The sequence below is a fragment of the Moschus berezovskii genome, chromosome 24 (assembly GCF_049115385.1).
Source record: "Moschus berezovskii isolate FMDL1 chromosome 24, NW_MosBer_1.0, whole genome shotgun sequence".
NCBI lineage: Eukaryota > Metazoa > Chordata > Mammalia > Artiodactyla > Moschidae > Moschus > Moschus berezovskii.
In genome coordinates, this window is record NC_142483.1 from 16,381,334 (window position 1) to 16,406,534 (window position 25,201).

Consider the following 25,201-nt stretch of genomic DNA (forward strand, 5'->3'; position numbering starts at 1 on the left):
ATTTCTCTATTTTCTCATTATTAGTGTATAGGAATGCAAGGGATTTCTGTGTGTTGATTTTATATCCTGCAACTTTACTGTATTCATTGATTAGCTCTAGTATTTTTCTGGTAGAGTCTTTAGGGTTTTCTGTATAGAGGATCATGTCATCAGCGAACAGTGAAAGTTCTACTTCTTCTTTTCCAATTTGTATTCCTTTTATGTCTTTTTCTGCTCTAATTGCTGTAGCCAAAACTTCCAGAACTATGTTGAATAGTAGTGGTGAGAGTGGGCACCCTTGTCTTGTTCCTGACTTTAGGGGAAATGCTTTCAGTTTTTCACCATTGAGGATAATGCAGGATCCTCCAAGACCCACCTCCCAGAATATTGGAAATGAAAGCAAAAATAAACAAATGGGACCTAATTAAAATCAAAAGCTTCTGCACAGCAAAGGAAACTATAAGCAAGGTGAAAAGACAGCCTTCAGAATGGGAGAAAATAATAGCAAATGAAGCAACTGATAAAGGATTAATCTCCAAAATATACAAGCAGCTCCTGCAGCTCAATTCCAGAAAAATAAGTGACCCAATCAAAAAATGGGCCAAAGAACTAAACAGACATTTCTCCAAAGACGACATAAAGATGGCTAACAAACACATGAAAAAATGCTCAACATCCCTCATAATCAGAGAAATGCAAATCAAAACCACAATGAGATACCATTTCACACCAGTCAGAATGGCTGCTATCCAAAAGTCTACATGCAATAAATGCTGGAGAGGGTGTGGAGAGAAGGGAACCCTCTTATACTGTTGGTGGGAATGCAAACTAGTACAGCCACTATGGAGAACAGTGTGGAGACTCCTCAAAAAACTGGAAATAGAACTGCCATATGATCCAGCAATCGCACTCCTGGGCATACACACTGAGGAAACCAGAATTGAAAGAAACACATTTACTCCAATGTTCATTGCAGCACTGTTTATAATAGTCAGGACATGGAAGCAACCTAGATGTCCATCTGCAGATGAATGGATAAGAAAGCTTTGGTACATATACACAATGGAGTATTTTTCAGCCATCAAAAAGAATCCTTTTGAATCAGTTCTAATGAGGTGGATGAAATTGGAGCCAATTATACAGAGTGAAGTAAGCCAGAAAGAAAAACATCAATACAGTATACTAACACATATATATGGAATTTAGAATGATGGTAACCTTAACCCTGTACACGAGACTGCAAAAGAGACACAGGTGATTAGAACAGTCTTTGGGACTCTGTGGGAGAGGGTGAAGGTGGGATGATTGGGGAGAATGGCATTTAGCATGTATATTATTATAAGTGACCAGTCCAGGTTCGACGCATGATACAGGATGCTTGGGGCTGGTGCACGGGGATAACCTGGAGGGAGGATATGGGGAAGAGGGAGGTGGGAGGGGGGTTCAAGAAAGGGAACACATGTACACCTGGGGCGGATTCATGTCAATGTAAGGCAAAACCAACCAATATATTAATGTAAGGTAATTTGCCTTCAATAAAATAAATTAAAAAAAAAATAAAAGAAGGAAAAGAGACACGACATCAAGACTGTTAGAATAGGCAGCAAGAGGCTTTATTATGTATCAGGAACAGCAAATCTTGTCCATTTGTACCGATTCTGTAGGCTTGAAAAGACCATTGCAGTCTCAAACTTTTTCCTTCCTTGAGAGAGAAGCTTTAGAATTTGGCGATGAACTTGGTGATGTCTGGCAAAGATCAGCCCTGAGAAAAACACCTTCGATTTACTACACAAATATTACAACAGGAAACGTACTTTGGGACAAGAGGGCTTTTTAGAAAGGTAAGTATCTTTTTGACTCCTAAATTCCTAAGCCAACTTTGCAATCGATTGTCCTCAGAGTTCCAATAATAAACTAAACCCATGCCACATTATGTAATTTTCTCTAACTCTCTCTATAATTCTAACATCACTTATAATAAAGTGATATTTTATAGTATTGTCCCAAGCTATCATCCGGAACTCATTAAAAATAATGTGACCCAATTGAGGAAGCTACAACTGAGTTACCTATTAATTCTTTGGAATATTAACTCTTCGGGATGACTGTTTTAGGACTGCGATTTCTCTCTTGGCTGAGTACATGGTATTCATTCTTATTAAGGTGCTTTCCTCCCCTCTAAAATATTCAAGTAAGATTTATGGATTTTTTTTTTCAGTTGCTGTTAGAAAAGAAGACAAAATTCCTCCAACTTCACCTTTATCAAGTTATCACATTTAAAACTCCTCCACAAACAGATGCCATTATTTTAAAATTCCATCTTAAGTAACCATGGGATTTAGGCCAATTCATTGAGTTTCTGACTCAGATTTATTCCTGCTATGGATTTTTATTCTTAAACTTTAAGACCTAAAACTCCACTTAAAAATTAAAGTTTGTCTTCTCACCTCGATTTTTCTTCTCTTTAATTATAAAAATTATGTATGCCTCTTGTAGAAACTTGGAAAGTAAAAATAAAACAAAGAAAACAGTCACTTATAACCCCACAGAGAGGAAATCATTATTAATATTTTGGCATATTTTCTTTCAGTCCTCTAAGTGAACTTTTTCATAGCAGATTCATCACTATACATACAATTTTGTTTCCTGCTTTTAAAGCCATAACAATAAACATTTTTCTTGAATTAGCACTCTTCCTCAACATCCCCTTATGGCTGCATAATATGAACTCATATGGATAAAACACAATTTACACCAGCTGTTTCACATTATCGGACATTTGCACTTTTCCCATTTTTTTCTGTCACTATAATGACAACTGCACTAAACATTTTTGTCCATAAATCTTAATCCACATCTCTGGTAACTTCTTTAGGATAAATTCCTGGAAGTCAGACTATTAGATCGATAGCCATAAATATATTTATGATTCTTGACACAAATAGTTTTCCAAAAAGATGAAGAAGTAACAGTGTCACTAAACATCGGTGACAGCATCCATCCTATGAGCATTACAGTTATCACTTTAAAAGAGGCTGATTAATTCTGCAGCCTGAAAACAACGCCTTACGAAATTTCCAATTCTTAGACTGACCTGCTGAGGTCAACGATTTCAAATGTTTCCTCAGTATCAGACTAATCTTTACCCTTCAAAATACAATGTTAATTTTTCTCACATACAAGAATGCAAACAAAACCACAAACATGAAAAGAATGTAGTCATTTGTTGGATGTTTTCACTGGGCAACTAAGGTGCTGTAGTTAAGAAGCCAAGAACAGCCAGTACGATGTACCAGTCTGTGACAGTACGGAGAGACGCCCAGCACAGAGAGACACGAGCAAAATAAATTCAGAACTGAATCCACTGCCAAACTTCACAAGGTACATAAGATTTGAATTACCATAAGTCACACTTATCGGAAGGAGTACATCAGAATGTTCAGGAACACATCCAGATTACATGTAAAATTCATGCAACAGCTTTTCCACAAGAAATTTCCTTTCCTCCCTCCAAACTAGTGCACATTCCCATATACATCAAGTAAGTTTATTTTTTTAACTTAATGGCACATATATGCTAGAGCAAATGGTCCAGATTCAGTCTCTTATAATCCAAGGCCTGAATTAATCAACCTACAATATGGAAAAATATCAGATAAATGGAAACCTTTTCTACCGTGCTGGAAATGGTTTGGAGCATCTTTCCCTCATTCTCTTTTCAGGAGATGTGTCCCACTTTCCCCAATGTTGTCCACAGCTCCTGCTAACTAGGTATAACAGTAGCCATAGCGAGGGGGCAAAAAAGTATTTACTGAGTAATAGTATGTCACAACCCCAGTGTGTCACAACCCCAGTGCTGAACACTTAACATGAATTATTTAATGTAATTCTCATAAGAACCCTGTGAGTTAGACACATTTTTCATATGGGGAAAAATCTGAGTCCCAGTGGGTTTCCTTACTTGCCCACCCTGGTGAACAGCAGACCCCTTTGACCCTGACTCTCTGGCCGCAGATGACTGGACCAAGGGGGAGGGAAGCCCCTCTAGGAGCCAGCCAGAAGGCTGCCCACCACCTGCAAGGCTCAACACAAGAAAGACTATCTGAAGCAATCAGGGTTTTCTTAGGGATCTGGGGACAGGGCAGTTGAGACTATCCTGAGCTTTGAGAAAAAGAGATGCTAAAAGATCACGTGAGGTTGGATCAGAGCTGGCATTGTAACAAACCCAACAGTAGCTCATGCAAGGAGAAGACATTGGGAGCAGGACTTACATATCAGAAGACGACAGCCAAGAGAGAAAGAATGAAACCAACCCACAGAAAGAAATCCTTGGTTTTTGCAGCTATAATTCTCCTGTTAAGTAACACTTATCTTGTAATGGGAGCAAGCACCTGCCTTCTGACAAGAACTCAGTCTGAAATAACCACTAAGGAATCTACAACAGAGTCATTCCTCACTGGAATGGACTGTCAGCAGCATCTATCTGTGCAGCACCATTTTTCACAAACAACCAATGCCATGTGCCTCTCAATAAGATGCAAGTAGTTGGCATCCATTAGGATATTTTCCTGCCCAAAAGTGCTTAATCTGAAACAAACCAAGTCTTTTGACATAAATTACCAGTGTTATAAGAAATATAAAGGACAGAAGAGCAAGTTAAATGACATCTTAGGTAAGCAATCAGATAAACTAAAATGTGAAATACATTCTACAAGCAATTAAGTCTTCTTTAAAAAAAAAAAATCAATGTCATCAAAAAAAAAAAAAAAGAGCAATGAGAGGACTATTCAAGGACTTAAAAGGACTAAAAAACACAGTAACAAAATGAAACCATGGTCCTCAACTGGATTAAAAAACCACGAGACAGAAAAATCCAACCAGATGCAACGCAAGGCCCTTGACTGTCTTGAGAGAAACCAACTGTAAAAGATAGCTAGGGAAATAGGAATACAGACTGAATGTTGGGGAATTAATAGTAGCTTTCTTAGGTCTGATAACGCAGGAAAATGTTCGTATTCTTAGTACACATGGATTAAAGAATTTAGAAGTGAAGTGTCATGACTGTCATACTTTGAAAAGATTTTATAAAATTAAGCAGATTGTATAAACAGTTCAGTTCAGTCACTCAGTCATGACCGACTCTTTGCGACCCCATGAATCTCAGCACGCCAGGCCTCCCTGTCCATCACCAACTCCGAGTTCACTCAAACTCATGTCCATTGAGTCGGTGATGCCATCCAGCCATCTCATTCTCTGTCGTCCCCTTCTCCTCCCGCCCCCAATCCTTCCCAGCATCAGAGTCTTTTCCAGTGAGTCAACTCGTTGCATGAGGTGGCCAAAGTATTGGAGTTTCAGCTTTAGCATCAGTCCTTCCAATGAACACCCAGGATTGATCTCCTTTAGAATGGGCTGATTGGATCTCCTTGCAGTCCAAGGGACTCTCAAGAGTCTTATCCAGCACCACAGTTCAAAAGCATCAATTCTTCGGCGATCAGTTTTTTTCACAGTCCAACTCTCACATCCATATAAACAGTTAGAGATAGATAAACAGTTAAAGCCAAACATTAGCAATTGTTGATTCTAGATGGTGGGTGTTCACTGTACTTATTTTTCAACTTCCCATATATTTAAAATTTTTCATAACAAAAAGTTGAAAAAATAGTACACATAGTAAAAAAAATCATCTTGGAAACCCCTTAGGAAGACATCAGGTGAAGCCTGACCATCCTCTCAATAAACCACACTTAAGAGTTCCCTAAGGCTTCCCCAGTGGCTCAGCGTTAAAGAATCTGCCTGCAATGCAGGAGCTACAGGAGACACAGGTTTGATCCATGGGTCAGGAAGATGCCCAGGAGAAAGGCATGGCAACCCACTCCAGTATTCTTGCCTGGAGAATCCCATGGATGGAGGAGCCTGGTGGGCTACAGTCCACAGGGTCACAAACAGTCATGCCACAGACATGACTGAAGAGACTTCGCAAGCACAAATCAAAGGAATGATTTCAGTGAGCCCTAGGCGTTCCCACTTTACTGCTGGAACAAATATTGTACCTACATCTTCAGTTTAGCTCCTGACAAAGCTGTTGCTTGTGTTCAGGGGGAATGCAGCACGATAAATCCCCATCAAGGTCTAGAATCACCATCATCCTACTAGGATCAACAGAGGAAAAAGCAGGTTTGCCACCCCATCCAACACTCCTTTTCTATGAGCAGGTTTAGCTGAACCTACATAAATACACATCTGATACACCTCTATCGCAACTTCCTCAAATCAGAGCTATGATTTTAAACAAGTCTTCATCTGTCCATAAAAAAGTAATAGGCCTAATTCCCTGTCTTCTCCCAAATGGATGTAAGGTCAAATCAGCCCTGAGGATATAAAAACACATTATGCATTAGCAGCGTTCTGCTGTATGGTATGTTTTCTTCCTCCCTGAACGTGTGTTAACCAGGAGGTCAGGGCAGGGGTGGGCCATGCTGCTACTGCAGTGTCTAAACCAGCTGAACCATGTGAAAGTCATGCTCAAAAAGGCTCATTCACATGGTATGTTCACTGAGATTTCCAGTGTCAGAAGGCATTTGCGTAAGGAAGGACAAGGCTGGGAGGCCCAAAAATCAAGTAAGGGAAGAATTTTCATCATCAGGCCTAAAGAAGATAGACCATTTAAAAATGAGCTCTAAGCAATCAAGTTGTAATGAGCATTTGCTTTTAGAGAATATTTATTTTAATTACTAAAAATGAATAAGTTTGTAACACTTATTTATCTTCAATAACAGAAATATCTTAGGTATAAATAAGTGGTCACTAAGTAGAATGTGTGGTAAACAAAGATATGAAACGGTGAAAGGAGCAAAAGATCCCAATTATTCATGAGGCACCTGGTCACTGAATGTCTGTTTTGCACTAAATATGTGTGAGACTTCTGAGGTACTAACTGCATAGAGGCACTGAATACATATGAGCACTTAAAATACACGAGGTCTTAGTCTGGCTGCCCCCTGGAAACACTCCATCCTGACCCCACATCCCTTCTGCCCAAGAAACACAAATGAAATAGAAATTAGCCAGCTGTTCACCTAGCTAATTGGCAAGCTGCTACTGCTGACCAGTTATGTTTGTCTCTGAGTTTTTATGATAAAGCAAGTGTGTGTCAGCGGCCCAGGGCATCTTCAGTCTGTAGACCTCCTGCCTGCACTTCAACTCTGGTCCTGCAACCATGTCAGAGAGAAAGGCCAATGCAGTGGAGAGAGAGGGGACACACCGGCATTGTGAACCCCAGGATACTGGTGGGACCCTTTCTTCCCATCTGCATCCGCTCTGCTGGGAGTTAACTTACTCTGTTTCCCTACCATGCTTCTCTGTTTCAACTGCTTTAAACAGACAATGTGATTTGAGCATTTAAAGAACGCCAGGGGCATTCCCTGGCGGTCCAGTGGTTAAGACTCCATGCTTCCAACGCAAGGGGCTCAATTTCAATCCCTGGTGAAGGAACAAAGATCCCACATGCCAAACTTTGCAGACAAAAATGAAAAAGAAAAGAAGAAGGCACTATTTAAAGTCACAATGAGTTAAACGTCGTCCAATCCATTAAATGTACCACGCTACTTTGAAGAGGAAGATGATGGGAAAGAAGAAAAGTGAGGCTTCAACTCCCATCCCCAGCTTTTGAAGTGAGCAGGAAACAGAATGTAAAATCTATCATGGAGGGAAAAAGAAAACATGAAGGGAAAGGTTCAGATTCAGAAAATCAATTTTCCAAATTGGTGCATCCCCTCAGTTCTCAACATCACCATCCCCTCCCATGCCTTCAAAGAGCATTATGGCCTTTCGAAAGTGATGAGATCACTGTCATGATATTGTTTGCATAATAAATGCTAAATTTGACTGGAACAAAAAATAAAAACATCCATGAAAAGTCATAAATGCAACATACAAATAAATACTGAGACTTTTTCTTGGGCCACCTTCTATTTAAAACCTCTGATTGCTGCTGCTGCCGCTGCTAAGTCACTTCAGTCGTGTCCGACTCTGTGCGACCCCACAGGCGGCAGCTCACCAGGCTCTGCCGCCCCTGGGATTCTCCAGGCAAGAACACTGGAGTGGGCCGCCATTTCCTTCCCCCAAGCATGAAAGTAAAAAGTGAAAAGTGAAATTGAAGTTGCTCAGTCGTGTCCGACTCTCTGCGACCCCATGGACTGCAGCCTACCAGGCTCCTCCGTCCATGGGATTTTCCAGGCAAGAGTTCTGGAGTGGGTTGCCGTTGCCTTCTCTGAAAACCCCTGACTAGAAGACCTAAATAGACATTTCTCCAAAGAAGACATATGGATGGCCAACGAGCATTTTGAAAGATGCTCAACGCCGCTAATTATTAGATAAATGCAAATCAAAACTACAATGAAGTACCATAGTCAGAATGGCCATCATTAAAAAGCCTGCAAATAATAAGTGCTAGAGAGGGTATGGGGAAATGGAACCCTTCTACACTGTTGGTGGGAATGTAAATTGGTGTAGCCACTAAGGAAAACAGCATGCAGGTTCCTCAAGAAACTAAAAATAGAGTTGCCATATGATTTACCAGTCCCACTCCTGGGCACATACTCTGATAAAACTCTAATTTGAAAATACATATTCACCCCTACATTCATAGCAGCACTATTTATAATAGCCAAGACATGGAAACAAGAGAAATGTTCATCAACAGATGAACAGATAGAGAAAATGTGGTATATATATACAACGGAATCTTCAGTTCAGTTCAGTCGCTCAGTCGTGTCCGACTCTTCAGTTCAGTCGCTCAGTCGTGTCCGACTCTTTGTGACCCCATGAATCACAGCACGCCAGGCCTCCCTGTCCATCACCAACTCCCGGAGTTCAGTCAAACTCATGTCCATCGAGTCGGTGATGCCATCCAGCCATCTCATTCTCTGTCGTCCCCGTCTCCTCCCACCCCCAATCCCGGAATCTTATTCGGTCATGAAAATAACAAAATAATGCCATTTGCAGCAACATGGATGGCCCTAGAGATTATCATACTAAGTGAAGTAAGTCAGAAAGAGAAAAATAAATACCATATGATATCACTTGTATATGGAACCTAAAATGCAACAGAACTGAACATAGAAACATTTCTGGCTTACAGACATAGAGAACAGTTCTGTGACTGCCAAAGAACGGGCAACGGGGAAGGAAGCACTGGTAGTTTGAGATTAGCAGCTGCAAACTATTATATACAGAGTGGACAAACAACAAAGTCCGACCATATAGTGCAGGGAACTGTAAATCAATATCCTGTGATAAACCACAATGGGAAACAATATGAAAAAGGATATATATATATATAGCTGAATCACTTTGCTGTGCAGCAGAAATGAACACATTGTAAATCTATAATACTTCAATAATATTTTTAAAAAATAAAATAAAACTAAAACCCCTAAGCTCCAATATTACCCAATGGTAACAGAATTAATAATAGCCATTTCAGAATGCAATTATCCAGGATCTGCTATTATTTTAATTAATCCAGAGGACTACTATGCCTTATGTCTTATGAGCAGTTTATTCTTGCTCCCAGTTCAGATTTTGAGGATTGAAAAAAAAATACCAATAACCAAAAGGACTTCTAGACAACATGGCAAAAAAGGGGTTAGAAGTTTTGTTTATTTGACAGTCAGACCCTGGGCATCAGGATGACTACCCTTTACTGTGGGATGAGAGATGGGGAAGACTGCTGTAGACAAGAACTGTTTGTATCTGCCCAGTGCCTCTCTCCTCCCTATGCAAACTGCCCCTTCACTCCCATGTTACTATGGTTACCACAGGAGCCAGTAGAGCAGAACTCCACACTGTGGCCACTGCTGATTGGTCTTGGAGTATCCACCTGACCCAGGCTGAACCAATCAAAATGTTCCCCACCAGTAATTTTGGCTCTGAGAGAGAAAAAGCTGTCACTCTGCAGATGGCTGCATTTCCACAGTATGGAGGAAGTCAGTCTGCAGAGAAAATGCAGCAAGCAACAGAGGGTTTGGGAACCCTCATGGGCTTCAGGTGCTGTTTCCAGGGACTTCTGAGATCCTGCTGCATTCCATGAAATATCTGGAGACCTCTATGATTTTTTAAACTGTCCTTGTTTAAGCTAATTTGAGTCGCATTCTATCACTCGCACACAGTCAAACACATCTTTTACCTTGTATAATTCTGGAACAAAAAGGGAATAACTGAGTTGACAGCTTCCTAGAATAAACAAAGGCATCTGTAAATTCTGTCTCAGAAGTTCAGAACTTGCACAGCTGGTACACAAGCCACTGTGTCCCCACAGACCTCACATATGGCCAAAAAAAGAAACCACTTTTGAGTCTAAAAATGAGCTTTCATGTGCCTGGCATATTTTTGGTGTCAGCACACTGAAGATGACATGGGCTTTTCCTCACAGGTGTCGGCATCTTTCACAGGGTGGCTTCTCCACTGTCTGAAGGGAAATGAGACAAGACTAAGCGGAAATGAGAGACAGTTTTTCGTTTTGAAGGGGCACCTCACATCAAAAGGCACCTATTATAAACTCAAAATGGTTTAAAGACCTAAATATAAGTCATGACACCATAAAACTCCTAGAAGAGAACATAGGCAAAGCATTCCCTGATATAAATCATAGCAATATTTTCTTAGATCAGGCTCCCAAGGCAATAGAAATGAAAGCAAAAATAAACAAATGGGACATGATCAAACTTACAAGGTTTTGCACAGCAAAGGAAACCATCAGTAAAACAAAAAGATAACCTATGGAATGGGAGAAAATATTTACAAACAGTGTGAACAACAAAGGCTTAATTTCCAAAATATACAAGCATCTCATACAACTCAATATCAAAAAAATAAACAACTCAATAAAAAATGGGCCAAAGATCGAAATAGACATTTCTCCAAAGAAGACACACAGATGGCCAAAAAGCACATGAAAAGATGCTCAGCATCACTAGTTACCAGAGAAATGCAAATCAAAACTACAATGAGGGATCACCTTACACTGGTCAGGATGGCCATCATCAGTAAGACTGCGAACACTAAATGCTGGAGAAAATATGGAGAAAAGGGAACTTTCCATACTATTGTGGGAACGTAAACTGGTGCACCCACTATGAGAAACAGGATAGAGATTTCTTATAAAACAAAAAATAGAGCTATCGCATAATTCAGCAACTCCACGCCAGAAAAGACAAAAACTCTTGTTTGAAAAGATACATGTACCCCAATGTTCATAGCAGCACTTTTTACAATAGACAAGACATTGAAACAACCCAAGCACACATCAACAGACAACTGGCTTAAGAAGCTGTGAGATATGTATATATATGTGTGTGTGTGTGTATAGTTCGTTACAATATTGTGTTAGTTCAGGTGTACAGTAACTCAGTTTTATACATAAAACTGAACAGACACACACACAGGAATACTACTCAGTCATTAAAATGAATAAAATATTGCCATTTCCAGCATTACGAATGGATCTAGAGAATACTGTATTTACTGAAATGTCAGAGAACGATATATATGATATCACTTATGTGTGAAATCTAAAAAATAATACAAATGAATATATATACAAAACAGAAACAGACTCACAAACATACAAAACAAACTTATGGTTATCAAAGGGGAAAGAGAGGCAGGCAGGGATAAATTAGAAATATGGGATAAAAAGATACATACTACATAAAGTAGATAAGCAATGAGGATTTACTGTTATAAGCACCGGGAGATATATTCAACATCTTGTAATAACCTACAATAGAAAAAATATAAAAATTATATACATATATATATATATATATATATAAAACTGAATCACTTTGCTATACACCTGAAACTAACACAATATTGTAATCAATTATACTTCAACACTTTGGGCTTCCCAGGTGGAGTTAGTGGTAAAGAACCCATCTGCCAATGCGGGAGACATAAGAGACACAGGTTGAATCCCTGGGTCAGGAAGATCCCCTGGAGAAGGGCATGGCAGCCCACTCCAGTATTCTTGCCTAGAGAATCCCACGGGCAGAGGAGCCTGATGGGCTACAGTCCATGGGGTCGTGCAGAGACAGACATGACTGAGCGACTTAGCACACACATACTTCAACAAAAAAATAAACAGAAACAAAAAAGCTCAAGGGAGCAGAAGGGAACTAAAAAGGATCTGAAGTGATGAAAAGTTTACCACAGAATCGTCCCTTGTTTCTAGCACTGTTAAAAAAGATGGTCATGCCTAACTTTCTCTGAAATCAAGGTATGTGTAACCAGCTTTGTTTCAGAAAGGCGATAGGCTCCCACTGCCTGGGGAAAGCCCATCTCCCAGGCTAACAAGCTGGTGCTGCCACTTACCGTGGCCGTGACTCCAGGCGGCGAGCAGATGTGCGCTCAGTTTCCTCATATTTGAAACGGGACAGGTTCTACCTGCCACGCAGCACTGCCACAGCCTTGCTTGGAGCTGATGTTAAATAATGCAGATAAATGCACAAACTGAGGCTGCGGGAGAGGAAAAAGCCACGCCACCTTCTTTGGCAAAAAGGAGGTGAGGCCACAGTAAACGCTAAAGGGCCGAGGTGAGTTTTGAGTATTAGAGACTCTGTCAATCTAATGAGTTGTGAATTTTGCAGCATTTCAGCCTGATCTTCAAGAAACATTCACCTAGGGTTTGCCAACTTCCTTCCAAACATGGGGCCTGGGGGTGGGTCAGGCCTCCTGGAGCAGGCACAGGACCTATTGCCTGGAGATGTGACTCTACTCCTAATTCTCTTGGCTTTGAGCCTCACCAGCGTTATTTCCTGTCTGTCTAGAAACTGGACTCTCTTCGGTGACGGTACCTAACTCTTCCTTGGAGTAGGAGGTTATTAGTTAAAATAGCATTAACTGCGCCAGGAATGTACTCAGAAAGTGACAAAAAAGAGAGAAGATGAACAGGCAACTGCAGATGCTCGGGGTGTGGGAGAGAAGGCCCAAAGTCCATGCAGGAAGAAGTCAGGGGCAGGCTGGAGGGAAGGGGCTGACAATGGGCCAGCAAGCCTATGTAACAGGCATCCCTTTCAAAGGCCGGTAAGAGCCATTTTCAACCCCGGCAAGATGAATAAACCTCTACTGGTTTTGAAAGGCCTTCAAATCAATCTTTTCACAAATGTCTCACATACCTAACTGTACTTTCTGCCATCAGAACTATAGCCATAGATACATGGACCACAGAACTCTGAAAGTGTGGCTAAAAATAAATGAAGACCTTTGCCCTAAAACATACAACATACTTCCCAAACCCTGCACTAAATTTCAGGCATCCAGTGACCCCTCAAATATCTGGACCTCCCACACCAAGATGGATTCCCAACTCACCTCCAACAGTGCCAGGGGCTGCAGGCACGGATAGCCGCGTGTTACCCATGCCATGCAACAAAGCGATCATTTGAAAATATGAGTGTTTACTATCTGGTCTAGTGACCTTTTGTTGTCAATCCCTGTTAAGCAGCTCTGTCATATGTCTCCTACTCTGACATTCTGCCATGGTAAAATAATTTGTTATTATTAACATCTACTAGATGTTAAGGTACATGAGACGAAGACTGTGTCTTATTCAATTTTGTGTCTTTGCTGTTGAATGAATGCTCTTTAACCTTTTATTAACAACAGCAACCTCTTCTTTGGAGCGAATGTCCCTTCCCCACTTTCAATGGCTCCAGTAGAACTGCCAATCATGAAACTCTGTCAATCCAGCTCCCTCAGAGGAGCACATGACCAAGGTCTGTCCAATGCCCTTCATCACAGTCATTGGCCAAGGTATAACTATGTGAGTGGAACCAGGGCAATCAGAGTCCTATGCTGGGATTTCACATCAGGATTCTGGAATCAAAAACTCCCTTTTGCCTGGAAACGTGTGGCTATTTGTGGTCATCTCCTCCTTCCAAAACAGTTCACGTGCAATAGGAGAACCAAAACCTCAAAAGTAACAAAGCTGAGAGAGTATACCTGGATACAGCTGTCCCTGAAGCCTATCCATCAGTTTCCCTCAGTTACATGAACCAATCAATTTCTTTTTCCACTTGAACTTGTTGTAATTGTGTTTCTATCACTAGCAGCCAGAAGAGTCCTGACTAATAGACTACACCTTATTTTCCTCTACTGAAAACGAAAAGGTTTGGGGGTACGACGTTTAGGGCTTCCCTGGTGGTTGCAGTGGTAAAGAATCCGCCTGCTAACGCAGGACACACAGGAATCACAGTTTCAATCCCCGGGCCGTGAAGGTGCCCTGTAGAAGGAAATGGCAACCCACTCCAGTAATCTTGCCTGGGAAATCCCATGGACAGAGGAGACTGGCAGGCTACAGTCCATGGGGTTGCAAAAGAATTGGACAGGATTTAGCAACTGAGCACACACAGGCACACACACATAACGTTCAAAGTCCCTTCCAAAGCCTCAGAGTTTAGACATTTCTTACCAAATGGTAACCCACTCCAGTATTCTTGCCTGGAGAATCCCATGGACGGAGGAGCCTGGTGGGTTACAGTCCACAGGGTTGCAAAGAGTTGGACACGACTGAGCGACTTCACTTTACCAAATGGTTTAGACAAGTATAAAGGCCAAGCACTGGAGAACGAGACAAGACCAGTATGGCCCTGAAATTTAGTTGCTATTTCATTCAAATCTCAGACCTAGCACCTAAAACAATGTCTCATACATAGTAGGTCTTGTTAAATATTTTCAAGTTAACTACAGGCAATGCCAAGTGTTGCGGTCCAGAGATTTTCACACTTCTAGGATGAGTTTCCTTCCTAACTTTGTCTCTGTGACTCTCTGTCTCAGCGTACTGGAGGAGCTGCAGCGAATATTCTCACAATAAAGGGTCAGAATTCTGAACTTTACATTGCCCCAACTATATCCAGCTCAAAAGCATCAATCCTTTGGTGCTCAGCTTTCTTTACAGTCCAACTCACACACCCATACATAACTACTGGAAAAACCATAGCTTTGAATAGATGGACCTTTTTTGGGTACAGTAATTCTCTGCTGTTTAATGTGCTATATAATTTGGTCATAGTTTTTCTTCCAAGGAGCAAGCGTCTTTTGATTTCATGGCTGCAGTCACCATCTACTGTGATTTTGGAGCCCCAAAAATAAAGTCTGTCACTGTTTCCATTGTTCCCCCATCTATTTGCCATGAAGTGATAGGACTGGATGCCATGATCTTAGTTTTCTGAATGTTGAGCTTTAAGCCAACTTTTTCACTCTCCTCTTTCACTTTCATCAAGACGCTCTTTAGTTCTTCTTCACTTTCTGCCATAAGGGTGGTGTCATCTGCATATCTGAGGTTATTGATATTTCTCCCAGAAATCTTGATTGCAGCTTGTGCTTCATTCAGCCCAGCGTTCCTCATGATGTACTCTGCATATGAGTTAAATAAGCAAGGTGACAATATACAACCTTGACGTACTCCTTTCCCCATTTGGAACCAGTCTGTTGTTCCATGTCCAGTTCTGTCACTTCTTGACCTGCATACAGATTTCTCAGGAGGCAGGTCAGGTGGTGTGGTATTCCCATCTCTTTAAGAATTTTCCACAGTTTGTGGTGATCCACACAGTCGAAGGCTTTGGCGTAGTCAATAAAGCAAAAGTAGATGTTTTTCTGGAACTCTCTTACTCTTTATATGATTCAGTAGATGTTGGCAATTTGATCTCTGGTTCCTCTGCCTTTTCTAAATCCAGCTTGACCATCTGGAAGTTCACGATTCATGTACTGTTGAAGGTGACTTGGAGAATTTTGAGCATTATTTTGCTAGCATGTGAGATAAGAGCAATTGTGTGGTAGTTTGAACATTCTTTGGCACTGCCTTTCTTTGGGATTGGAATGAAAACTGACCTTTTCCAGTCCTGTGGCCACTGCTGAGATTTCCAGATTTGCTGACATATTGAGTCCAGCACTTTCACGGCATCGTCTTTTAGGATTTGAAATAGCTCAGCTGGAATTCCATCATCTCCACTAGCTCTGTTCGTAATGATGCTTCCTAAGACCCACTCGACTTTGCATTCCAGGATGTCTGGCTCTAAGTGAGTGACCATACCATCATGGTTATCTGGGTCATGAAGATCTTTTTTGTATAGTTATTCTGTTTACTCTTGCCACCTCTTTTTAATCTCTTCTGCTTCTGTTAGGTCCATACCATTTCTGCGCTTTATTGTGCTCATCTTTGCATGAAATGTTCCCTTGGTATTGCTAATTTTCTTGAAGAGATCTCTAGTCTTTCCCATTCTATTGCTTTTGAACTGTGGTGTTGGAGAAGACTCGAGAGTCCCTTAGACTGCAAGAAGATCCAACCAGTCAATTCTAAAGGAAATAAGTCCTGAATATTCATTGGAAGGACTGATGCTGAAGCTGAAACTCTAATACTTTGGCCATCTGATGCGAAGAACCAACTCATTGGAAAAGACCCTGATGCTGGGAAAGATTGAAAGCAGGAGGAGAAGGGGACGACAGAGGATGAGATGGTTGGATGGCATCATCAACATGATGGACATGAGTTTGAGTAGGCTCTGGGAGTTGGTGATGATCAGGGAAGCCTAGCATGTTGCAGTCCATGGGGTCTCAGAGAGTCGGACACAACTAAGCAACTGAACTAAACTGAACTGAACCAGATCCAGAGGAGCTGACACAGGGTCCCACCTCTCTGAGGGTCCTGCTTCTTATTCTCCCCATCCTGTTCTGGTCTCACTTGTGATTTTCCTACCATAACTGTCCCAACCACAACCATCCTCTTGGCTTCTCTCCATGAACATGTCTGTAGCATTCATGTTCTGGTGAGAGACGGCACAGCACCACCCCAACCAGGAAGGGTAGAGAAATTCCATGGGTTGTAACACCCAGGGCCTCTGTCTCCTTAGATGAGCATGGGAATCAAAGGACACAGCCAACAATTAGCAGCAGTAACTCATGAAAGGACTGAACCGCTTGGTACATAGAAAAGATGTATCATCCAGGTGTCACCAGCCCTTCCTGAGGCTCTTGGCGGCCAAAAACTCCAGCCAAAAAGAGAAAACCACAAATGCAATTCCTAAGGCTTTAAGAAGTCAAACAAATGTTCACCAAGCATGTATTTTGTATTTCGTTGCAATGTACACTGCAACTAATAAGCCAAGGAATCAACATATATTAGGTGCATGTACTGTTTCTAAAAACCACAAACTAAGAATGATAAATTATCAATATAGTTTAGTATTTGCTAATTTTACTACACTCTTTTGTTATGTATATGTAGGGAAGTCAAAGGGATTATAAATTCAATTTGAGTAAAGTTTAAAACCGTATATTTTATGATAAAGGGCCTTTAACTTAAGATGGCCAAAGCACTAATATTATATATTGGCTGTAAAGAGAATTATAAGAGTTTTATTTTTCTGATACTAAAAGTTACTTAATAAAGACTTGTTTCCATTAACTTGAGAAAAAGAAAAAAGAAGTCACAAGATCTGCAGTGGATCTCAAAGGAATGACAAGGAGGCGGTTACCATACACTCACTCAGCAAGATCTTCCTTAAGATTACTGACATTTTTAAACATCTCTCTTTTCCCAAAATGTCTGTTTCTTAAGACACTGACTACTCCCTCTCCCTACCTCGCACCCTGTCCCATGCTCCCTCTTTGGCCCTCACATGTCTCCATCTCATTTCTCATTTAGAGCCATGTGGTTCTTTCTCCTCTTGCCTTTTCCAATCCACTTCTCACCATCCCTTCCCCGCACCCCATCTCCAAACCCCATACATGTCCAGGACACGAGAAAGTAACACAGGCTCCTTCTGCTTTATGAGCTGAAAAGGAACGGAAATGTAAACGCGTCTAATGTTTTTCTCTGCCACATATATAAAAATGGGAAATTTGCTATCACAGAAGTTCTAAACCATTTCCTTCCAAATAAAGAAGAAAATGAAGAGTTCGTAGAACACATGTTTTGCCCTAGAAAAAACTGTCTAGCAGGCCTGAGCGTCACATTTCATTATAGAAAATGTATCAATTAGATAATGCCTCCCATGTTTTCCTTCTGGCATTCTAGGTGCTTCTCATTCTTTAGTTCCAATTACTGTAACTATGCTTACAGAGCTGGGAGTGACGGTGTTCCCTCTGGCTTGGATTGTCTTCCACACCCACTAGGCCATGGAATATTATGCTCCAAGGGACAGAGGGATAACTTTGGCCACAGAGGAATCTGGCAATTGGCCAGGCCCTAAACCATCTCCCTCTGGTGTGGTCTTGAGGTCAGTTTGTCTAACTTTACCAGGAAGCCACAGGGGCCAGAAGAATCAAAGCAAAGACAAGAGACCAAGATAAACACAACTGACCTGACCACCTAAATAGACTCTAGTCATTTCGACACTTTTAACTATTGGGGAAAATCTTATGAGCTGGCTAAGAGTCTGAGGGCTGATAGGAAACTGAAGTCAACAAAGCATTAGATTCTGTTTTCTATGTGGTTTTAATTAGCCAGGGAACAGTTGTCTGCTTGCTCCCCTGCAGCAAATTACTAGTGTTAAATGTTACCCCTGCAAGGCTGTGACAGACAGAACGTCCCTTAAACCAAGTATGTGTCTAACAGTTCCCTTTTCATCAGTAAGATCTACAAACCAGACTTGAGCTTAAAAATTCAAGAAACATTTTTCAAGGACAAACAGTTGAAGAAGTTTCAGCCAAAGGTAGGGGTATCAAGTTGTCCCAGCTCGCCCGGGACTGAAGTTTCTCAAGACATGGGGCTTTCAGTGCTAAAGCCAGGACAGTTCCAGGCAAATCCAAGATGGACCTCAACCCTAGTAGAGGTTGAATTAGAAGGAAGGGGGTGGTACAGTCGAGGGAAGGTAGAGAGGGAGAGAAAATAAACACCTTCAAAACAGTTCAACTTCTCTTTAGTTCAAAACCAACTACAGATGTCAACCATGTCAAAGTGTGTACAAACTATTTTTTCAACAAAGGGTTTATGGCCAATGACTTTGGGATGCTCCACACAAACTCCATCAGCTCTGCTTCACATGGTCTCCATGCACATCAACACAGTGAAGGCGCCGAGAAGTCCTGCAGTGGTGAACACTTTAATTTGGTGCTCTCAGGGTGTCCCAAGCCTGTTGGACCACACAAGCCTTTTTTTCACTTAATGTTTATGACCATCCAACTGAACACACTTTGAGAAATGGGGGTCTTGCTCACAAAACCACAACCAACCGAGGAGGTACATGACTTAAACTCAGTAAGACACAGACATCTACTTAACAGGCCAACACGTTTCTCTTTGTATTCAGTTAAAAGCATATTGAAAACTTAGCTAAAAGAGAGCCACGATTTATATTTTTAAAATGACATTTGGGGAGAATGACTGAGATGCATGTAGGATATTAAAGATGAACTGAACCAGTAAAAACACTGCTGAAAGACTAAAGAACCCGAAACATAATCTGAAGTGAATTTTGTGTCAAATATACGTAAGAGATTTATTCATTCATTCATCCCACTTATTCATTCACATTAATTAAGCATATATGTTCTAGGCACTGTGCTAGGCCCAGGGATAATGCAGTAACGAGAGAGTGATAAGGTCTCCAATGCTTGGGGCTTCCAATCTTAAATGTCACTACGTGTTAACTAACAATCTTTTAACAAGGAGAAAAAGAACTGCAGGGATCCACAGGAGATGCCTCTAGGTCAGATTTAAGGGCGGACACAATGCGTTGCCATGGAAAGCGATGTCAAAGCTTAGACCCAATGGATTAAGTGGGTGGGCCAGTCCAGTGTGTGCAGGAGTGTGGTGCCATGCAGCAGGAGACTGTTTGGGGCATAAGGTACAATGCATGCAAAGGCCTGTTGGTGATACAGAGCTCAGAGCATACTCTACACAGGCTCGAGTCCTGTTCCTGAAGCCAGAGACAGAATTCATTTTGACACACAGATGGGCCATTTTGACTACTATTATTATCACTATTACATAAAGGAAGAGAATTATACATCAAGTAAAGGTTAAATCTGACCCTCCCTATACCTCTAAGGGTCAAGAGCTTTGTGGCTGGGAGAATTTCATGATTCCCTTCAGCATCTAATGTTTAAAGCTTACAGACCTCTCTCCTTTTGTAAAGTAAAGCTCCCCGCAAAGTCATAAAACTACATATGAACAGACAGTATATTTCTGATTTCTTTTTCCTTCACTCTGCACCTTTCTTGTTCCCCCAAAATAGCCACAGTGCCACTTCATCAACCTTGACATCTCCTGGCTTCTTCATAAGATGCTTCCCGTAACCCAACACCTACAGGGCAGGCAAACATCATTGGGTACTTTACTGAACCACTTGGAGTTTTTTAATTAAACCACAGGCACTGATGCAAAGATGACTTCCCCAGGTGGTAAAGCACAGAAGCTTGGTGGAGACCTGGCTAGTAAAGTCCACCTCAGCACCCAGAAGAGGACAAGTAACGGGTGGGATTGTTTGGGGAAAACACTTACCCCTCTGAAATTCCAGGCTTTAGGAGATGGAAACATGGGAAAGTTGTTCTGCCGCTGCCGTTTAGGCCTGGAAGAGGACAGAAAAAAAAAAAAGAGATGCACTCATTATTCAGAGGAAATCACCAGTTTCAGATGGAGTTTCATTAGAAGGACAGATGCTTGCAGAAATGGTCCAGGCAGGGTGAGGTGGCTGGGGTTTTCTACAGCTCAGCAATCTTGAGCAGCCAAACACTCTAGACTCCTTCCCAGACCCCTGGGAGGAAAGCTCCAAAGTCACTGAGAAAAGTCAATCCCTCACCTTTAAAAACAGAAAATTTAAAAGAAAATCGAAAATCTACACTGGATGCAATTATAGAGCCAGAGCAAACTCCAGCCTTTACTTTTTGCAAATGGAAGGCTCCCAAAGGGATGCCATCAGGTGATGTTTGTAGCTTCGGGTGCAGCCAGGAACACTCCCTTGTTGCTCACTCGCTGAGTCCCTGCTCCTCCACGCAGGCCACACTTGAGCTCCCTGGACTTCTAAAGAGACGACTGACAAGACAACTGTTAAGCAGCCGCTGCCTAACACGTCAGAACTGGCTTCATTACCTATTAATCTCTCCCTATGAATCAATCTCCTTAGATGCAATAGAGGCAGGTTCAAGTCGGGTCCACGCAAGTGGCAGGTATACGGTACAAAAGAGGAAAGATGCGGGAAGGGGGTTGGGAGGCTGCAGACACGCCAGGAATGCCTTACTTCTGTCTTGTAAAGTGAATTTAATTTTGTGACTGCAACATACCCACAGGAACATGTATTGTGACATTTTTATGGAGCGTCGGACACAACTGAGCAACTTCACTTTCACTTTTCACTTTCGTGCACTGGAGAAGGAAATGGCAACCCACTCCAGTGTTCTTGCCTGGAAAATCCCCGGGATGGGGAGCCTGGTGGGCTGCTGTCTATGGGGTCGCACAGAGTCGGACATGACTGAAGTGACTTAGCAGCAGCAGCAGCAGATAAATGACTCCTCCACAAAATGCTATATCTGTCTATATGGATAGTCAAATGCTGTGTTTGCTTGAAGTGCCAATTCACTGAAAAGCATCCCTGAAGGAGGTCCACCTTGGACTTGCCCTGAGGGTTAGTCACTGATGTGCTGAAGGGTGGTGGTGCTGGTTTTTTACATGATACTCACCCCTCTTCCTTGACCTCCCTGCCACAGTGAGCAGGAACGCAAGGTAGGATGCTTGTGGTGACCACTGCACAGGCTCTGCAGAATGTCAGGCCTGATTAAAAACCTGGACTGGCTCTACCATACCAGAACGCATCATGTCCACCCCTTGAATGAGGCAGAAGACATAAACAAACAGAACACAAGGTAATTATAATAACAGCAGCAGCTGACAGGCACTGAGAACTTAAAGCAGCATATGCTGAGTCGTTATTGCTGCTACTCTCCACCGGGAGCTGGGGTTCACTGTTGTACGCATTTCGTAAATAAGAAAACAGGGACCTAAAAAAATATTAAGTGACTTGACGCTCATCACACAGGTGAAATGAGGATTCTGGTCTCAAGTGTGTGATCTCAAATCCCACAGCATTTTATTAGCTGTGTGACCCTGAGCCCGAGGTTTAAGCTCTTGAGCTTTCATTCTTATGTGCAAAACAGGAGAGAGAATACTCAGCACACACAGCCAAGACGAGAGGAGGGCTCTGACTCCAGGGTTGTCGCTGCTAAGTTCTCAGCAGGTGTCAGTCCAGTGCCCACAGCAGAGCTGGGACAACTCTGAAACAGGTGGAACTCCCGCCTGACACATCTTTGCGTCCAACCCCCTTCTGCCTCACCCTCCTCCTCACCCACGCATACAATGGAAACCCAGGCTAATAACTCCTCAAGACAAACAGAGCAAACGTGGGTGGTTATTTAGATTTAATACTCTTCTCTGATTAGGTACTATGTTGGTCTAAGCTCTTCTGAAGAGACATTTCTCCCTTTAAAAAAAAAGAAAAAAAGGACACACAAAAACAAACTTAGAATTGAACAGTACTTCTCCCTGGTTACTGTTCCCTCTCCTCCCAGGTTATAATTGGGCTTTGCTCTCCTAATTACCTGATGAGCTTCACTGCTTCCAAAGCAACAACATATACCAGAACATTCTGAGTCAGTGTGTCCCTGTTTCACACGCTGCAGTCCACAGAAAATGACAGTCATGATAATTAACGGTGACAGAGTTACATGATGTGCCAGGGACTGTTCTAAGTATTCTGCCTACATAATCTAAATCTTAGAATAACAGGAAGATGGGTTCTTCTGCTATGCTATACTGTAATGTTAATACATTACACTGGCACTACATATTACCATATTTTATACATTTACACGTATGGCCTTATATACATTTACATATACAAAAATGGTAACTTTTTATCATGTGTTCACATAATTATGGCATAATGGGGATATTACCATTATCCTATTTTAACAGACAGGATAAACTGAGGTCCAGAGAGGTTAAACGAGATCCCAGTAGTCACACAGCTGGTAGGTGGCCAAGGTGGGATTCATACCCAGATGTGTCGGACTCCAGATTCAGGGGATGTAGCCCCTCTCAAACAGAGAGAAGCCCCTCTCAAACAGGTCTTCCACGCGTTTGGAAGAATGCAGCCTGGGCGTTCCTGGTGGGAGGGCAGCGGTTTAGCGGGGCCTCACACTAAGAGGCCTCACAGACAAAGATGATACATCAGAGCAAGTCCATCAGTCCAGGGAACTCTCGGGCAATGCGATCACACCCCCGGTGGCTGGGAAAAGTGCCAGGAAACCTACCTAGAAGACGGCTGTCTCCAAATGCTGCTTCCCCAACCCCTGCATTCCACCACGAGCCAGGCTTCCAGATCATTCACCTTGGCTGCAGTCCCTTTTAACAATCTCAACTGGCATCAAGAGTCCCCTGATAGCTTCCTTCTCTCCAGCCAAACACTACCACCCACGTGGCCTCGAAGGACGGCTTTGGGGAGTAAAAGGCATTCTCCTGAGAAGGCTCCTTTAGGAAGCCTTCCAGGGGAACTGGCAGGCATGAGGGACAGCATCTCAGAAGCCAGTCAAGGCCAGACGGGCACCACAAAAGGGGCAACCCGTCCTGGGTATGTTTCTTTTGTTTTACCGGCAACTTCTTTGCACTGTCAGCAAAAGTCCAAGGTGGGAAACGGCTCTCGGTTCTACAGGTTTCTCAGATCCAAGCTACTCGGGGGGGTTCTCTGTAGCATACGGGGTCCTCAGGCCCCTAAGTGACCCGGGACTGTGCATGGCATGTGCACACGCGGTCAGGAAACACAGCCCACCCACGGATGCCAGGAGGGCAGTGCTGACCAGGGATCACCCACCTCCACCTCCACCTCCACAGAGGGAGGGGGTGACGTGAGCCAGGGCTGGGCGAGCGGCAGGAAGGAGACTGCAGAGACGGGAGGCACAGATTCTTGGCTGGAAGGAGGTTACAATCTTAGGAAAGACAAGTGATAAACTCTCCACACTAGGGAGAGCTCACAGTAGATACAGAAACGCCCAAGGTGAGGGTGAAAAGTCCGGAGTCAAGGTGCATCGAGGGAAAGGTCTCAGACTCAGGAGTGTGCGCGGCTGGAATCAGAATAAGGTCAGGACTGACAGGCCTCAGGGTCAGAAACAGAATGCGTTTTCCCACCACCTCAAACAAACGTGACTCTCTCCCACCACCAGAGAATGGCGACTGTATCCACAGCGTCTCCCAAGCACCTGGGTGTCCGGCTGCTGCTGCTGCCGGCACTGTGGGGGCCGAACTCTGGTGTTCAGACCCCGGGTTCCAAGAGTGCCTCCCTCCCTTTCTTGTTGGAGGACTTCAGCCAGGCCACCTACTTTCTACTCCCCCTGAGCCTCCATCTTCTCATCTGGAAAGTGGGGATAATAATCTCTTTTTATAAAAATGAAAAATTAATGTGCTATAAAAAGGGAATAAAAATAGTTGATTTAAAATTAACAATGTATTATACAAATGTTTAGCAGAGAATCTGACACTTAATAGCTGTTCAAACTTGCTGTTATTAGTACTGAGTTGACATAACCAGTAAGGAAGGTATCACTTGCCATTTTCATTGGCAAGGCTCCTGTCAGAGAGACAATGAAAGTTACAACTGAGTCTGACAAATTGTGTAATGTAAGTAAAATAAAACAAAGGCTTTAACGTGCTATGAATATTTTGTTAGGTGACAATAACATGGTCATAAATATGAACATAATGTAACTGTGAAAAGAGCCCTGCCTTTCTACTGATATTTCCCAGTTTCCCATTCCCCTCTTCCTTTTCAAAGATTACCACCTTTGCCAGCATGTTTTATGTGTTGCAAATGTTTTAATATCTTAACTGTCAGCCCAGAGCATCTTGCTAACAAAACTTTCCTTGAATTTCTTTTCTTTTGTTTTACCTCTCTCTCCATGAGAAGCTGTAGAATTACTAGGAAAACAGCTATACTTTCTAAGGAAAATCTAAAGCCAGGTATTTCTGGTTGGACCACTGAAGATGTGGTGATTTCTTTCACTGAAATGTCTTTTTAGTTTCTGTTTTGAGCACACAATCAAGGATGGACTGGCAGGTGTTTAGCCCAGTGAAGACCCAAGTCTTCCTGGAGAAGCTCACTGGAAAGAGTTTGCAAAATGGACCTCTCATCACTTTGGCCTGTCCTTCTCTTAAATGTAAGAAGAAAGATACTACTTG

General features: G+C 42.3%; 1 protein-coding gene across 2 annotated transcripts in view; it reads right to left on the reverse strand.

Moving 5' to 3' along the window:
* Nucleotides 1–25,201, reverse strand: part of ARHGEF3 (Rho guanine nucleotide exchange factor 3) — a 319,599-nt gene that overhangs the window by 195,317 nt on the left and 99,081 nt on the right. For both annotated transcript variants that reach the window (XM_055414115.2, XM_055414114.2), the window contains exon 3: nt 20,480–20,546. In XM_055414115.2, the coding sequence (XP_055270090.1) occupies nt 20,480–20,546 (67 nt within the window). The remainder of the gene's footprint in view (nt 1–20,479; nt 20,547–25,201) is intronic.